Source organism: Melopsittacus undulatus, chromosome 1, assembly GCF_012275295.1.
Source record: "Melopsittacus undulatus isolate bMelUnd1 chromosome 1, bMelUnd1.mat.Z, whole genome shotgun sequence".
NCBI lineage: Eukaryota > Metazoa > Chordata > Aves > Psittaciformes > Psittaculidae > Melopsittacus > Melopsittacus undulatus.
This window is the reverse complement of record NC_047527.1, coordinates 129,339,716-129,357,760: the sequence shown is the minus strand read 5'-3', so window position 1 is coordinate 129,357,760 and position 18,045 is coordinate 129,339,716. Positions and strand designations below refer to the sequence as shown.

The window sequence follows — 18,045 nt, the reverse complement described above, 5'->3', positions numbered from 1 at the left end:
TTACATATGAATCAAAAGCGGTTTTATTCTAAATACTTTCAGGTAATAGGTTGCATTGTTCACCATCTTGCTTGATGTTTTACTAAAAATCAGTATCTAAAAAACAAGGAAAACTTCTGGATGTTGTTCTTGATCTTTCACTGAAAAAGTCAACATTTTCAGTGGAACATTTTGCTGTTAATTTAAAGAGAAGAAAAAAAAACCCCACCACCTATTTTTCTCCGTATCCCTTATCCAAACTAATAAAGAAAGGAGAATGCAACATACCTGCGTTTCAGGGTTTCGCTCCTGGAATGGTTTTGTTTGTTATTAATTACTCATTTGACATGGAGGAGGGAAGTGTTTGATGCTTCCACTTCTGCTTAATGGTCTGCAAATTATCAGTTCTATGGCAGACCTAAATCAAAAGGTGCTGGCCAGTGTAATCAATCATTTTCCATAAAAACAGCAAACAAAGGACCACACCTTTGTGTAATAGGGTTCTAACTTAATTTTAAAGTTTATGCCATGCTTTCAAAAGCTAAATTTGGTGTGCAGGTATTTTTGTTGGAGAAGCATATTTTTCCTCCAAGCTTGGCAGGATCCATTTGACACTGGAATGATGAAGCAACTGAATGCCAACTTAATTTTTATTTTACCTTGTGAGCAGTTTTCCTCTAAAACTGTTGGCAATACCTTTTTGCAGGAAAAATAGTTACATATTTGTAAGAACACAGACAAAAAGCCCTCCTGTCTGCTTAGAAATGCAGAATAGTGCTATTAAATTATGATGCTTTTTTTGTAATTACTGGTGAAGAAAAATTAAAGAAAATTATTTTTACAGGCACTTTTGAAAATAGATTGCCAGGGATTAGTGGCACGTCTTACCCAGGACACGATCATTTTGACTTCAGCTGTCAAACTTGGCAAATACTGGCGTGAGCTTGCGGAGAAGTTAGCCCGACTCACAAAGCATCAAATTGAGGCTTATGAAATACCCCACCAAGGGAAAAATGGGGCAGTAGCTCTGGAGGTAAGGCTCAGATGTAATGGTGTGTGCATTCTTTCTCCTCTGAACAAACACAGTCAGAGATCTTTCTTCTTTGCTTTCTGCACTTCTTTCTTTTTGCATTTTGGCCTCTCCATTTAATTAAATTTTAAATTTAATTTTGCAGTTTGGCATCCTCATTTAATTTTTTTTACCTCCTCATTTAAGTCCTTCAATATGAGGAATTCTCTCCAACTTTTGCTTGCAGTTGTCTAGATATTTCTTTGCAGCCAGTTATTCAGTGTTATTGTGCCAAATAAATTGGCTGTGGAGATCCTAATCTCTCTCTTGAGTTTCAGCTTTTTATTCCCACACCAAGGGCCACATTCAGTCCCTTCTTACTGTCCTGTTCACTTGTTAATCTTACTCATCCCACTGTTGTAATTTCAGACTCAATAAAGAAGTCCTTTAAATCACAGCTGCTTCAAATCACAATTAGTACAGTTTTCTCTCTTTCCACTGAAAGGAAGCTTATCTCCACGATTAACACTTTTCTGTGCCTGTGTCATATTTGTCATCATTTTAGCTTGAGTAGTATGACAAAAAGTTGGAATCTCTGACACTAGTTCCACTTCTGGCCTATTATATAAACAGGGCAAATCCATGTTTTAATTTCATAATTTGTCAGGCAGGTTTTGCTGTTTATTCTTCTTTGTAAAGCACCCTGCTTATACAAAAGTATGAGTTCTAAGTAGAAGTCAGATTGTCCTCATAGATCTCTTGTGCCATTTGAGGTGCCCAGAGGTACCCATGGCATCTGTGCAATGTCAGATATGTCACAAGACAGGGTGAGCCCTTGTCCATGCCTCTGAGCTGAGGCCCAGCCTGTGCTCCTAAAGCAGGTTTCCTGGGCAACCAAGATTCTTCCTGCATTTCTCTAACATCAAAACATCCAATAGATCCACTGTTTCCCATGGAGTTACGTGCCAATGACTTCTAGGTCCCAGACTGAGCATTATCCTAATATCCTCATATATAAGAGTTGCTGAATGATGCTCAGGCTGACCTGCCTCTAGTGCTTACATTCAGGCTCAACTCTCCCTCTGCCTGTACCATCATTCCCTGATCATTGCAGGTAATACACATGATCCTGCCTGAATTCCTTCTCTATCACCTCTCCATTCCAAAGAAATCACTATTTCCCATTCAAATTTTCACAATACTCAAGATAATTTTGTGCCTCTTCCTCTGATCTTACTTTTCTTTCAGCTATTTTGTCTATTTATTTATTTATTTTACTTATTCTGGATATACTGCTTGTGCCTGGATGCACCTTCCTTTTACATTTTTTTTTTTTTTCCTCAGAAAACTTCAGGTCTACCAGTCCCTAGTTTGCTACTCTCTTTTACTGAAAAAAAAAATCGCCATATTTTTGTACTCAAATCTAACGGAATATTAATGCTTCTCATTTCCATTATGTTGGTTTGTTCTGTTTTTTTATTATTATTTTTTACTGATATGCAGTGCATTGTCTAACTTCCTAGAATTTTTTTGTACTTACTAAGATTTCTGTGCTTTCTGACAAAACTCCAGCTTTCTACAGAAGGAATTATAGACCTGAACGATGTGTGACTCTACTGGTCTCCATGGTATTTGGAAACGTTTTCTCCTTTACTAACAGACAGTGCAACTAAAATGATCTTAAAACTCTTTTTCCAGTGCCATACCTTTATATATATATATATATATATATGTATATATATACATATGTTAAAAATATGTATATTTACTTTGTTTTAAATGGGTGTCTACCTCTGTGAAGCCCATCTTCTGCCTCATGCCCCCTATTAATTTATTTTTAAGAGCACTTTGTATTATTTTAATGATAAAACACCTACAAAATTCTCTGCTTTTCAATAACAGTGTTGTCTGCCAGAATACAGAATAGTTGAATTTATCATAAAACCCCCAGTAATACAGGATGTTCCATTTTTTAAGAGAACATTCAATGAGCAATGAAAGATCAGAATTTTGCTTTATGATGTCATTTCTCAAGGCTTAGGGTGTGCTCAAGGGGAATTTATTGGTTTTGTGTGAGCTTTCTAATAGCATTTGCCCACATAGGTGTGAGTTCCAACCACATCAGGTTTCCGACACTGGTATCTCATGTGGATACTCAGCATCCTCACTATCCTTTGAATCTAACCTTACATTTCAGTACTTTATACTGAATTTCAGTGCTTTCTTCAGACCCTTGACCTTCTCAGTGCCTTGGTTAATTGAACTCCTACATACAGAAAGCAATATTCTGTTTACAAAGCTTTGTGCATGTTGTTCAGCAGGGATTCAAAATGAATGTAGCTAATGCAGTGTAATGCAGATGCCACCAGCTAATTCAGCCATCAGCTAATTCAGATGCCACCAGCATTGTTACAAAGTTAGCATTAGCCTCACTAATCTCAAGATGATTGCTGATCATCACTTTTACTTAACAGGTGGAAAAGAACCCAGATTTAAATAATCTTTTGCCAGCCTGGAATTTTCAAATGGAAAAGTTTTACCGTTAATAGTAGTTGTTGGTGTGAAAACAGGAAACCCAGCACAGATTGGGGTGTAATAAGGTTTTTTTCATTAATTATTGTGGATTATCTGAAAGCACTAATTAATTAACCCTCAAGGATTATTTAGTATCAAGAGGATTGATTGGCTGGAAAATATTTCTGCTTTTGATTTTTTTATATCCTAGGTCATCATAGAGGCAACTTGAGGTGCATACAATTGGTGCCTAGTTTTTGAGGTGCTTTTCATCAGTAAATTCCAGGTCACTTTATAGAGGATGTAGGTATCATTATTACCTTGTCTCTAAATTGGAGAGACATCAATTTGATAGATGGATCACTCGGTGGCTAAGAACTGTCTGCATGGCCACACACAAAGAGTTGTGATCAACAGCTCAATGTCCGGCTGGAGACCAGTAACAAGCGGTGTCCCTCAGGGATCGGTGTTGGGACCGGTCTTGTTCAACATCTTTGTCGGTGACATGGACAGTGGGATTGAGTGCGCCCTCAGCGAGTTTGCCGATGACACCAATCTGTGTGGTTCTGTTGATACGCTGGAGGGAGGGAATGCCATCCATTGGGACCTTGACACACTTGTGAGGTGGGCTGATGCCAACCTGATGAAGTTTAACCATACCATGTGCAAGGTCCTACACCTGGGTCGGAGCAATCCCAGGCACAGCTACAGGTTGGGCAGAGAAGAGATTCAGAGCATCCCTGTGAAGAAGGATTTGGGGGTGTTGGTCAATGAGTAATGAACATGAGCCGGCAGTATGTGCTCGCAGCCCAGAAAGCCAACCACATCCTGGGCTGCATCAAGAGGAGAATGACCAGCAGGTCAAAGGAGGTGATCCTGCCCCTCTACTCTGCTCTCGTGAGACCTCACTTGGAGTATTGTGTGCAGTTCTGGTGTCCTCAACATAAAAAGGACATGGAACTGTTAGAACAAGTCCAGAGGAGGGCCATGAGGATGATCAGGGGACTGGAGCACCTCCCATATGAAGACAGGCTGAGAAAGTTGGGGCTGTTCAGCCTGGAGAAGAGAAGCTGCATGGAGACCTCAGAGCAGCCTTCCAGTATCTGAAGGGGGCCTACAGCAATGCTGGTGAAGGACTATTTATTAGGGACTGTAGTGACAGGACAAGGGGTAATGGGTTAAAACTGAAACAGAAGTTTTGATTGGATACAAGGATGTCATGGGTTCAGCAGTAGCTCATGCTCTGCCAGGGAGGAGGGAGAGATAGGACGCCTGGTCTGGGCTAGTCGGGTAGGTATTCCATTACTACAGCACGTCCTGCTTGGGGAGGGGACTGGAAGCTGGCCGGAAGGGGGGGGTTAGCTCTCTCCTCTGGGCTGGGCTCGGAGAGGGAACTGGAATCTGGCCGGGGGGGAGGGGTTAGCTCTCTCTTCCGGGCTGGCCTCGTGGCAGCGGGTGGTATCGTATTCTCTCCCCCTGTTTGTCTCCTCTAAATGGATTTGTTATTGGTGACGGTGGTGATTTGTGTTATACCTTGATTGCTGGACTGATTTTACCTCAATCCGTGGGAGTTGTATTCCTCCGGCTCTCCTTCCCATCCCTCCGGGAGTGGGAAGGTGAGGGGGGGGGAGAGGAAACAAAGGAGTGTGCAGATTTATTTTAAACCACAACAAAGGAGGAAGGTCTTTACTGTTAGGTTGGTGAGGCACTGGAATGGGTTTCCCAGGGAAGCTGCGAATGATCCATCCCTGGTTGTGTTCAAGGCCAGGTTGGACAGAGCCTTGGGTGACATGGTTTAGTGTGAGGTGTCCCTGCCCATGGGAGGGGGGTTGGAACTAGATGAACTTAAGGTCCTTTCCAACCCTAACTATTCTATGGTTCTATGATTCTACTTACTCATCAGAGGCAGTGGGATCAGAGAGAAAACTTGTGCACACACCTGAGATGAGACATGCCCAGGATTTTGTAATGATTTAATATTTTGCCTGAAACTCTTCTTTGATATAATTCAGCAAGGTCAATGCAATTCAGTTCACCCAATGCATGCAAATATGTGGATGTGGAGAAGGACCTTAGAAACCTTGTTTGTATTGTTAGCTCAGTGTGGTGAAAGTGTAGATTACTGCTGAAATAGTCATGCTTCACTAATGACCGGTTAATAAAAAATTTGTTCTCCCTTTTTTACAATTATTTTTTAATAAAAGAAAAAAATCAATTGTGACAGAGTAGAAGAAACTTGCATTTTTATTTTACACATATTTTGGCCCAATGTCCAACTGCAGTGTCAGACTGACCTTTAGTATAAGGCAAAGCAACAGCATGTTTTCATACTCACTGTCTTTCACATTCTAGTGAAGACAGAACACTGTACTCCATTTCTTCAAATAACTTAACCTAGCAGGAATGTAAGGAAAGCAAGCAGGAAACAGAGAAAAGGCATAGCAAACAATATGAGGAAATCCCAGCTTCTCTTGTTGGCTGCCTTGGTTATCAAACTAAAAATAAGACCACCAAAGCTTTTAACTCTCAGCATAAATGCAAGCAGAGTGAGCTGTTTTAGTTCATTAGAATATGCTGTAATATATAGTATTTACAGTAGTACATAAAAAACTTATTTTTCAAAATAGACTGTTTAATAAAAGGAAACAATTCATCACTCTCCTTCTTCCCACCTATCACTTTTTTTTTCTTCCTTTTGTAACGTTATGGTTACGACTTAATCTAGATTTGCTTAAAATGAAAGCTAAATACCATTCATTTTTAGTAAATGATAATACCCTTTCCTCCTGTAGACCTAAATGAGAAACTTCACTGAAAGCACTTTTTTATGGCTTAAACTGAAAGAAGAAGCCAGACGAATCAGACTGTGAGATATGCTAATGGGGATATGAGTTCTATGGGTTTTTCCGTTTGGGGATAGGAGAGAAAGGCAGCAGAAGCTGAGGGAGATGTTTACAGAAACTATTGCAGAATTAATCTTTGGGTATGTTGTGAGTTCTTAGCCAAAATGTGGAGTAAATCTCAGAACTATGAGCAAAGAAATTAAAGGTTGAGGTAAATAATGCTTATATCAAGGAAGCAGAGCTTTATGGTTTTTATTATTTGTAAACTAACAGGAATAACCAGTTTCCTCCTGAATTATCTTTCAGAACCATGAAAACTGATTTTCCATTAAAAAAGAATAAGATGTTAAAAAAATATGGACTTCCTTATCACTTCCGTGGGTATATATACAAATAAATGTGTACACATCAGTCCATATGCTTTTATTACAATGCATAAGTGATTTTGTGTTAAAAAAGCAAATGCCAGAGCCTTCTAGGACAGCTTTTGTGGCCTTTTGTATGTATCATCCCTGCAATTCTTAACTTGATTGCTGTTTTAAAACCTTTATTGCCAGTGAGGAGTGGGAAAAGAGAAAGTGGATAGCCCAAGTTAAATTCGGAAAAGCAACATCTGGGAAAACAATCTTTTTGATTGTAAACTGAGCAGACCATGAACCCCAGCACTTTGAAAGATATAACTCCTGCCTGATATTTGAATCATGCTGTCATAACTTAATGTCACTAGATTAACAACAAATTACACTTGCTAAGGATCTCCATATTTGTTTAGCATAAAATATACTGTAGTTTGCAGTAAGGAGTACTGGTAGCCTACCTTTTAATTTCCTTTGTTACTTGCAGGATTTTTTCTAAATTGCATGTCCTGATTTTAAAAGATCAATTATAAAGCTTTTGGCTCTCCTGCTTCTATGTGCCATGTGATGGCATTCCCTGACACTGAGGTCAGACTGACAGGCCTTTAGTTTTCTGGATCCTCCTTTTGACTATTTTTGTAGATGGGTATCACATTTGCTAACCTCCAGTCAACTGGGACCTCCCAGTTAGCCAGGGCTGCTGACAAATGATGGGAAGTGGCTCAGTGAGTCCTTGTGCCAGCTGCTTCAATACCCTTAGTTAGATCCTATCTGGCTCCATAGACCTGTGTGCGTCCAAGTGCTGTAGCAGGTCGCTAATCATTTCCTCTTAGATTATGGGGGCTTCATTCAGCTCCCCATCCCTGTCTTCCATCTCAGGGAGCTGGGTATCCCAAGAACAACTGGTCTTACTACTAAAGACTGAGGCAAAGTACCTCATCCTTTTCCTCATCCTTTGTCACTATGTTACCTCCAACATCCAATAAAGTATGGAGGTTCTCCTTAGTTCTACATTTGTTGCCAATGTATTTCTAACATTTTTTTATTGTCTTTTATGTTAGTAGCCAGGTGAAGCTCTAGTTGGCCTTTGGCCCAACTTCCAGCTGCTGTTACTGGAAAACCTTTTTGTAAAGGCAAGAAGCAATTTTAAAAGTTCCAGGTGAAGTAGAGGGACAGTAGGATGCTGATTAGTGAGACAAAAGGAGGCATTAACCACCGAAAGCACAGCCAAACTCCAAAAGGGAAACTACTGTTGGCTATGCATTGCAAAAATGACCTAGGGGTTTTCTTTCTATCACTGTTCTTTGAGTTATACTTTCAGACAGGGATATAATTTGGATTGGTGATAATTACCTGAAAGAAGAATTTCTCTTTCTTTACCCCTCTAAGGATTTGAGAATTCAATAGAAATGAAGTATATAAGGTTACTGGAGTTTATATATCACCATGTCTTTTATGATAAAGCATTTCAGTGTGGTTAGGGATCAAACACCTATTTTTTCTTTTGTATGATTTTTCTACGATTTGAAAGATTTAGCTTTTTTTTTTTCTTAATAATTCAATTTCTGTAACTAAACCTTTTCATTTTTTTCCCTTTTATTTTCAGATGATGTGGAAACCTGCATATGACTTCCTCTACACGTGGGCTGCCCACTATGGAGGCAGTTACAGGGATGTCTTACAAGACCTGCAATCAGCCTTGGATAAAATGAAAAACCCAGTAACAAAACATTGGCGAGAGTTAACTGGAACATTGATTCTTGTGAACTGCATGGAGGTTTTAAGGGCAAGTGCTTTCTCTAAAATGGAGGAAGAATAGACTACTAAGATATGTTTTGGAAAATTCTCTTGGGAAACTGTACTGCTGATACCTGTGTTTCAGTGATGCTTGCAGAGCACAGCAGAATGCAGATTGCTTTACCTGAGCTGATGTTGGGTCAAGCCCCACGGTTCTTGGGTATAGTTCACTAAATCTTGCTACTGACTAAATAAGAAAAGAGGAAGGAATTAAACTAGTGAGGTCAACAAAAATGACATGAATTCTACAGGGTAGTTTCTACAAGAAGCTATTTCTGATTGCACTGACTTCTAAGTGGAGATCACTTTTAAACACAGAACTATGCATGGATGAGTTCAGCCTGTGGGGCCTAGGTTTACATTGTTTTCAGTGAAGTATTAAAATCTAAATATCTAATACATTATTTTAGTTAGTGTCCAAACCCCTCAACTCTATGTCAATGGGTGCAGGTTAGCCTGGAAAAAACTTTAGGATTCTTTTTCACTCAACAGGGAGAGAATTAACCTTATCTCTCGCAAAACAGGGATTCAACAGTTATTTGCACCTGGAAATATTTGCTCAGTCCTCCCAGAACAGCTTTTTTTGAAGACTGGAAGAGAGGCAATTTGGTGGTCGAAGGTGACTTGATTTGTTCGGTTTGTTGATGTAACTCAAGAGGGTTTGTGTCTTTTTATTTATTAGTTTATTTATTTTAATTCCAGCAAACCTGTCTCGATTTGGCTGAGTAGAAATTCAGGAAGCCTTCTTGAGGTACACTGCCCATCCCTCTCATCACTTGCTTAATCCTACTCTTGTTATTAAAAAGGTAAATAGGGAAGAGTGGTTTTGTAATGTATAAGGGCTGTAGACAGTTCATACCTGTTTCTGTTTACCATTTTCTTCTACCTTACTGTATGAATAATATGGATGATGGCTATTATTTTCTCAAAAATAGTTAACAATGGGGTGTTTTTTAAATTAATTTATTTATGCAGCAATTAATCATCATTAGTCATATATTCTAAAAAGAATACTACTTAGATGCTATCAATAAAAATCTTTCAATTACTGAATATAGCTTATTATAAATACAGAAAACACAGGTTGAATAATAGCTTCAGGCTAACCAACTTTATTTTTTTATTTAACATGTTAAATTTATTTTTAGTTAAGTGGTAGATCTAAGAGGTTAAAGCTATTTTGGGCACCTTTGATCAACATTGGTTGAGAAACATCAGCAAATACTCATGACAACCAGCTGAAATGAAAATTGCCATTCTGACATCACTTACAGTTGAGAAGACAAAGATTCTTTCAGGAGTAGCACAGAATAGTATCATTTCAGTCCAGAACATGTGCTTCCACTGTTACCTCAGTTGATCTCTACTAAGATGGGAGGTTTTGTGATTCTAAATCAAAACTGTAAACTTCAGCATTTCTCTTCCCCTCCCCTTTTCCCAAACCTGCTTTCTTTACTGCTTTCACTAAGCTTTCCCAAAGCATGCATAACTCAGGAAGGAGGCTGAGGAAAGAGTATTTGATCCAGCAACAGAGGGTCACTCATCAGAAGATCCTTTAGAATCAGGGAACAACTCTATAAGTTTGTGTACAAGTTACCCCATAGACTTGCTCCTAATTTGCAATGGAGTATTTGTTTTTGCTGATCAAGGAAAGGTAGGAAAAAAAGGAGTCAGATTACCAAAGCCCCCTGCTGTTTCAGCTGCTAGCACCTATTTTATGTCTTGCTCCATTCAGGTTTAAAAAAAGCTGCAGAGAAAATATAAAATAACTTTCTCTTGTTATCTGTACTTCAGTGCAGAGATCAGCTGTTTCTTCCTTCTTGCATGCAGCAAAGCCCCCAGAAGGGGAGAAAGTATATGTTGTCTTTCTCTTTTGTGCTGCTGGGTGAGGCAAAGGTGCATACTGGTTCCTTTTAAAACGCTTCTTTAAAGGTAAAATGATAAACTCAAATGTTAAAATTCCAAGTATTAAAAATAGCATTAAATTAAATTAAAACAAATTCATTAAAATGATATTTACAATGTACTACTGCATACTCTCAGGGTATTTTTTGTAGGTTCCCCAGACTGCTTCTCCCTTCACCTTAGACCCTGTTTACAGCAGGTACTGTGAAACCTGAACAGGATTTTGCAGTGGCACAACAGGTCTCACACCATATCCCTTTTTAAAATTGCTGCCTAACAACTGAAATACCAGAGATCACTGAGCAAGTCTTTCAGCTTCACCATGTTCTCTTACCAGCTGATGTTCATGCATCCCATTAGATTATGCTCCCTTACTTAAAGCACTGTTAAGCCCTTGCCTTTTCCCTATTCTCTTTTGTAAACCTGGCTGCGACACCTAAACAACTCAGCTTACTTCAGCTTCTGAAGACAGGACTTAATTTCCATCCTTTTTTTCCCCATGTCTTAATTTCTTACCTTTAGTAAACATGTATTACAGGCCCTATTAAAAAAGTAAGTAATTAATTAGTACAGTCCTGTATTTTCCTGTTGTTACTACTAGCTAAAAGTGGGGGAAAAGCTACCAGAAGCACCCATTCCTAGTTGTGTGATTCTTCCAAATTGAGTAGCAAGGACAAGCTGCTCAAATCTTTCAAGGTTGAAGGAGAATGCATCATGAGAAGGTGGTCAGTGAGCAGGAACTCAGCAACATAAGTGCTCAAAGAGCAGAAGCTGTTGCCTGTTATTCTCATGGCCAGGATCTTTCACTGTAAAACAACAGCAAAGTTGTTTCTGTCTTCAAGGAGAGTTGAATTTGGTCCAGTAGATATAGCAAATATTGACTTAGTGAGTCAGTATTCATCTCAGCTTGTAGAATTATGCAACTGGTCCTCCAAGAATATTTCTTTAAAAGGGCATTTATGTTTGTCTGTAGTTGTGCTGTACTCCAGAGTCTTTGACTGTGGGCTTTGGTTGCTAATTGTACTCTCCATTTTTGCTTTAAGTTTCTGCTCATATGAATGAAATGTGCACTCGTGCAATATTCTGTTTACTTTAGCAGCCCACACTGGATATATATATTAAAAAAAGGTATTAAGTCTTCATATTTTATTTAGTGTTCTAGTATTCAAAACCACAAATTCCAGCTGAGAGTGGAAGCAGCTGCACTCAGCAGCAGCGCACAGCTAGGAGCACATGGCTTGCGTAAACACGCTCTGTTCTTGACCTTTTCTCCTTTCCTCCCATCCTGTCAAGAGAGAACAGCTTTCTCATGAGCCTGCACATATACCTTCTTGGATTTCTTCAAAGCAGGATGAGATTAACAACTCCTCTGGAGAAGACAAGCTATAATACCTGCCCCTGGGCCTTGCCTTAAATGACCCCTTGTTTCCATGTTTTCCAATTTCTTTGTGTAGCCTGGGGAAAAGAGCTGGATCAGCCAGTTCCATTTCCCTTTGTATGCGTAGGCAGAAAAAAAACCCTTTCACCATCCTGCTAACCCCCAAATAGGTATGCTTCTTCAGTGAAAGAGCAAATGAAAAGCTTGCTTGATTTTTCATTGTTTTACAATTCTACCTTCCCATGAAAACGGGAAAAGTGGCTCCCTAGGTGTGATTGCACCTGAATAGGGCAGAGGTCTTCCAGAGTGGGCAGTGACCAGAAATCTAGTTGTCATTCATGCTAGAAATGCTGTTTTATCAATGCAGTTGGAAGCTGTTCCTGTTGTTACAGTGCAGAGGCATCTCAGCTCTGTGCCATTTAATGGCATAATGTGGTGACGTATTCCTGAAATAATAATAGTCAAGAGAGGAGAAAAGGCAAATTATTCCCCTACATAAATTCCAGTCCTCCTGCTGGGTTAGGGGAAGGATTCAGTTCCTGAGGTTTCACTTGATTTTTTTCTGGAAAGCAAAAAGGAAAAGGAAGGTTTTTTTTTAAACAGCCAAGCCAGTCTCCAGGCAGCAGGTTGGACGCCAAGAGCAAGCTGCAGGTTGAAGGGTGTTCTTCATGGAATCATCCAGGGATGAAAAGAGGAGGAGGCATCAGCCATCCTTTTTCTTACTGAGGCCAGAGAAATGGGCAAGTGTGTCTTAAGATTTTTTTTTTTTAATGACTGATTATCATGAATTCTTCTTGTAAACCTAAACTGTATGAAAAACAAATAAGCAGTTCCAAAGGAGCAGCATTATTTTGTTGTGTTGAGTTGACTCTAAAGACCTATTGCTAAAGTCCTTCTCAGTAAGTTACCCAATTGATAGTGACTTACTAAATAATAAAGGCTATTGCTTAGAACTGTAGATGGCAATACCATATTCCCAGCTAAACCCAGTGATCCTGGTTTTTCATCAGCTAACAGCTTGCTTAGCTATGGAAAACTGAACCAAATAGGAATATAAAGCTTTGCTGTTTTGTTCTGTTTGTGTCACAGTTACCTGTGAAAATTACCTGTGAAAAGAAAATAAAATGGAGACTAAGGGGTTTGGATTTCAACCCCCACCCACAGGAAAAGAATGTAGCAATGGTATTCTGTACATTAGAGTGAGACACCAAGCCTATTAAATTCTCTGGAAAGGACCTAGAACAATTGTCAAGATTTAAAGAAATTGTTAGTGCAGTGCAAGTGATAGCCATTGTGCTTGATATTACTGCTGCCAATAAATCTCTACAAACAGTATGGGATATAGCTATTCAAATAACCTATGATTATTCTTACTACAGAAAGCATCCTTTTATATTTGTTTCCAATGTGTATATATTACCTATTTTTTTAACTTACAGTATATATTTTAAAACAAAATAAAAAATAAAAAAAAGGAAAATGATACTGTTCACTGGAATCTTTTATGGATTTTATTTTGTTTTTGTAAGACAAAGAAGAGAAGAAGATGGCCATGGTGTGAAAGATAATGGTACAGGGAAATGAGCAACGCCCTTATGTGCATTTTTCTTAATTTAAAAATTCTGTCTGTTAAAAAGATGAATGTACACTCCTTTTAGCATGTTTGTAAGCAAAAGTAATTTGCTTATGTTGTTTCTAGTAACAGAATAAACTCACTGTTGAGAAGACAGCTGTCTGTGGAGCTGGCTGGGGAAGTCAGGCTTCCTCACAGGAATATGCTCTATAATTTTCCCTTTTTTTCTTGGAGAGTCATGAAAGTAAGTTTGAACAGGTAAGCCTTTGTTTGAAAAGGTCAGTCAAAAATAGCACAAGTTCCTGAACTTTCAGTATAAAGAAGTAATATTAGTGATCAGTTTTAACTGAGCATTCATTTCAGTTTTCTCAACTCAAATTGTTACTTTTGATGCTTTCAGTAAAAATTGGCCAGGAATAGAGCCTACAGCCTACACCTTAAGTCCTCAATTTATTAATAGCATTTTAATTTAAAACTAAACAGCAGGAGTTACTATACAGACTGGAAGGTCAATTTACATATCCATTCTAAATCCCAGGCTTTAAAAGGTAAATGAACTGGCTTGCCAGAATACAGGGCAGCAAAATAGTCCCATGAGAGCAGAGAAAGACAAGTGCATGCAGCTCCATTCCACAGCTTCAGAGCTTTAAACATTACATTTGTGGTAGATCCAGAACAAGATCTAAAATACAGCATTGTCAAACACAATACCCTGAGAACAAAGGGAATCAGGAGTGACAGGGAGGAAGTGAGTAAGCAATGACTGCTCGGTATGTCTCATAGAAATGGAGTTATCAGGCAGTAGTCTAAAAATAAGTGAAAGTTCCTTTTCACACGAGGAGGCATTGGGGAATGCGTTGTTACAGGAGATTGTCGAAGATAAAGGCATAAATTGGTGCAAAAGGCAATTAGTCAAATTTATGGGAAAAAATGCCTTGTGGATGTAGTGGTTTCTGTACAGCCACCAGCTTCACATAATGAAGAGCTGGATACTGAAAATCCAGAAGGGAGAAATATTATCCTGTTTCTCACACTCTCCCCTGGAGATTTCAGGGCTGGAATGGGCAAGCATGTACTCTCAACCTGACTCTTGTAAACACAAGACTTGTGCAGCCCTCACATGTCCCTGTAGGGTCTTTTCTAGCACCTTACCTCCCTTCTGCCCCAGCCAAGGTGATAGCTCATCAAGTCATTCGGCAACAACCTGGGCTGTCTCCTGTTCCCTGGCCTCAAGTACCAAGAGCAGCTGTTTGGGCTGACCTGTGATACTCTGACCACCTGCCTCTGGCAATGGGCTTGCTGATGGGGTAGCATATCCTAAACTTTCAGCAGGGATCCTAGCCAGACTCCTCAGGGGTGGCCCTGCCCCATGATCCTCCTTCTCTCCCAGGATGCAGCATAGTCCAATTTCATGAGAAAGCTCATTTCCTAATTCTACTCACAAGTAGGAAATATTATTATTAGTCTGAAACCATTTCATATAATGCCACTGCCTGTTCTTCATACAAAAGCCTCTATTGCTATTAATAAAGTAGTTAGTTGAAAAAAAAAAAGCTAATGGATAGTTTAATAATGCTTCTTATAAAACTAATTGTGTGTAACTGACTAGCTCTCCCTGGGGTCTCATTTGTAGAAGAGTTAAATAGCATTATCAAATCTAAAAAATAAATAAATATCCCAAAGCTCTGAAGTCCCAGCAAGAAGATGTCACAAAGGAAGAAGGAGCTGGGACATTTTGCTGGATATATTACAGACCTTAGTTGTTAGAGCCAGGGGATTATCCCAGAGAAACGTAAATCTGAACTGGCTCTATATGCCTGCTACCATTGTTAATGGTTTTAAGTCAGAAGCCCCACTTTTGTACATACAAACAAGTCTCTTTACCTGGAGGCCTCCAGGCAGCAAGATGAATTCAGTGGCGGTCCATATATCCTACATGTCAGGATATCAGACTACTGTGGAATCACTAAATAAATGGACCTTGCCTTTTCCTCATTTTTTATTTGCTTGTAAAAAGCCTGTTTTGCTTCATAAAGCAAAAATCATGGTGCAGCTGAGATGAAGAGAATGAGAGTGAGTGGTGCACACTTGTGTGGAATATGTCTTGTGCCCATTGCAGGTGCTGGTTAGGAGAGTTCATATCAGTGCCTTGATTGCACAGACCTCTTTGCAACCCATGCTGCCAGCCTGCCTTCCCAGGCTTTGTCATCCCTTCAAAACCTCTTGCCTCTCTTCCCAGAGGTGTCATCATCTCAGCCTGGCTGGCAGCCATTCAGCATGAACTCCAAGCACACCTCACATCTGAGCTGCCCTCCATCACTCAATCATGAGCCATGTCCAATCCTCTCCCGTTAGTGCCACAGCAGCTGAGCCTAGCCCTTCATTTGGCTCTTTGCTCAGGGATAGATTTCAGGATCTGGCCCTGCCCTGATGAGGTTGAAAGCAACCTGGACATAGGCTATTGCAGCCAAAAAAGCTGCCCACACATAACTTTGAAGGCAGGAGAGAAGAATATATCCAGACAAAAATAAACATTATAGTCCTGCCTCCTAACAGACAGAAGCCAAAGGTGAAGGATGCTTTTTTGACCCTAGACAAAAGACCCTTTCTCTCAGGTTTTTTTTATAACTTCTTTAATGGATTAAGCCAAGAAATTTAGTAGCAGCACACAGTTAAATCCAGTCTCCTGTTTTAAACAGTGCCTTTAACCTCACATGGCTTTTGTCCTTTTGAAAGACTTTTTACAAGTAGGATTTTACTTTGGAGACTGAGTTGCATAAAGGTAAGCACTGCTGGTACAGAAACTTGGTGTATTAGTCAAGGAACAATGTTGATGAAGCTTATGTGAGACTATTGCATTCGCATGGAAATTCATGTCACACTACTTCACCAGAGAATAAAATACAACAAAATAGAAGATGTGGAAGACACAGTAATTAAAACCACTACAAGATATTAACAGTTAATCAACAAATTTCAAGCCCTCTTCACGGTTTATTTTAATCTACTCTGAAGTACATCTGGAGAGAAGGGGAAGGTAAAAGAGGAAAGGGGATGGAGGTTATTATTACTTGGATGTTTATTATTTATTTGTACCACATCAATGGCTTGCTTGACACTGAAGACCTATTTTGTGGTGATCTCCAATAACAGAAAGTTAGAAAAAGCATAAGAAGCAAAGTGGAGCTAGAAGATAATTTTTTCAAGATCACTCAAAGTATATCTCCATTTTTTTTCCACACTCTAGGCCTTACCCATTAGGCATTGCTACCTTTATAGTTATCTGGCTTATACATATACATATATATATATATACACATACACACATCTGTTAAGAAGTACTTGTCTTTTGGCTGCAGCAAGTTCACAGGTTCTTCACAGGACACATTTGTAGAAAGTGTACAGTAAATATTCTGTCATGTAAACAGACACATATCCATCACCTAACCAATCTGTGGGCATTCTCTGCACATGGGATCTATACATCTCACTGCACACGGAGAAAGTACACTCCACCTGACCATTACTGCGCTCATGTGAGGGGTTTGTGATACCCTTACAACACGTGCAGATGTGGGATGGAGCCTTAGTAGAGAGTAGCTAGCCTGGATTGCAATTGCAGGTCATAAATTGTGATGAGCTGCAAGAATAACTGTGTAAAAGATGGTTTTATTCACTTACCAGAGATAGGATGTGTTTGTAGAAATCCTGACTGCTGTAATTCTTTTATTTCAATCTTGACAATGTACATACAGACAATAAAAATAAAAGCTGGGAAATATTTTTAGGAAACAAAGACATTGATAAAGGAGTCCCTCTATCTGTGTACCACCCAATCGGCAAATTTATCTCAAGAAAAGACAACATTTAAATAATCCAAGAGTCTTTCCTAAGTAATATCAGATGCATCTCCAAAATGGACAGCAATAAGAATTTTGACTACTTTTTGTTAATTTAAATATTTAATTTTTCATTATATAATTGGATCATTCCCAGAGTGAACAGTTTGCTTGTAACTATAGTTTCAGATAAGGTCTCTCTAGCAGACTGGTTATTTCAAAATGGATGTAACTGAATATTGGAAAATAGCAACCCAGGCTAGTTAACCTAAATGAGAAATCTTGAACATGGGCTCACCTACAAACCTCTAAATAAGTTACTGGCTTTGCATAAAATTTTTTCACCCAAGCCCAATTGTTTTTGTCCTCAGGGATACCCATTAACTCAGAATAGTGCTGTTAGCTCTTTCTCTCATTAAGGCAGAAGGGACTCATTAATAAGATGTGTAGAAGCTAAGGGTGCTCTGGCCCTTCATTATGTGCAGTAATAACAGTTTTCACTGTACCTACTAAAATATCTTAGTTATATGGTTGTATTTGCCTGTACTCTCCTGGTTTTATGTCACCAAGAGTTACATTTTTAGGATTGTACTCTCACAAATCACAGAATCATAGAATAGTTAGGGTTGGAAAGGACCTTAAGATCACCTATTTCCAACCCCCCTGCCATGGGCAGGGACACTTCACACTAAACCATGTCACCCAAAGCTCTGTCCAGCCTGGCCTTGAACACTGCCAGCGATGGAATGCTGAGGCAATATCCCTTCCCCCCACCTCACAAAGCTATGCTGTTTCCCTGTAATTCCATATACTGAATGGCCTATACCACAAATTATTTTTTTTTTATTTTTT

At 39.2% G+C, this 18,045-nt stretch overlaps 1 protein-coding gene across 1 annotated transcript in view; it reads left to right on the top strand.

Moving 5' to 3' along the window:
* The window catches only part of MACC1 (MET transcriptional regulator MACC1), a 49,508-nt gene extending 36,295 nt beyond the window's left edge, over positions 1-13,213 (top strand). Inside the window, exons 4-5 of the mRNA XM_031052523.2 lie at positions 824-1,012; positions 8,308-13,213. Of these exons, the coding sequence (XP_030908383.2) occupies positions 824-1,012; positions 8,308-8,520 (402 nt within the window). The 3' untranslated portion in view covers positions 8,521-13,213. The remainder of the gene's footprint in view (positions 1-823; positions 1,013-8,307) is intronic.
* The last annotated feature ends 4,832 nt before the right edge of the window (positions 13,214-18,045 follow it).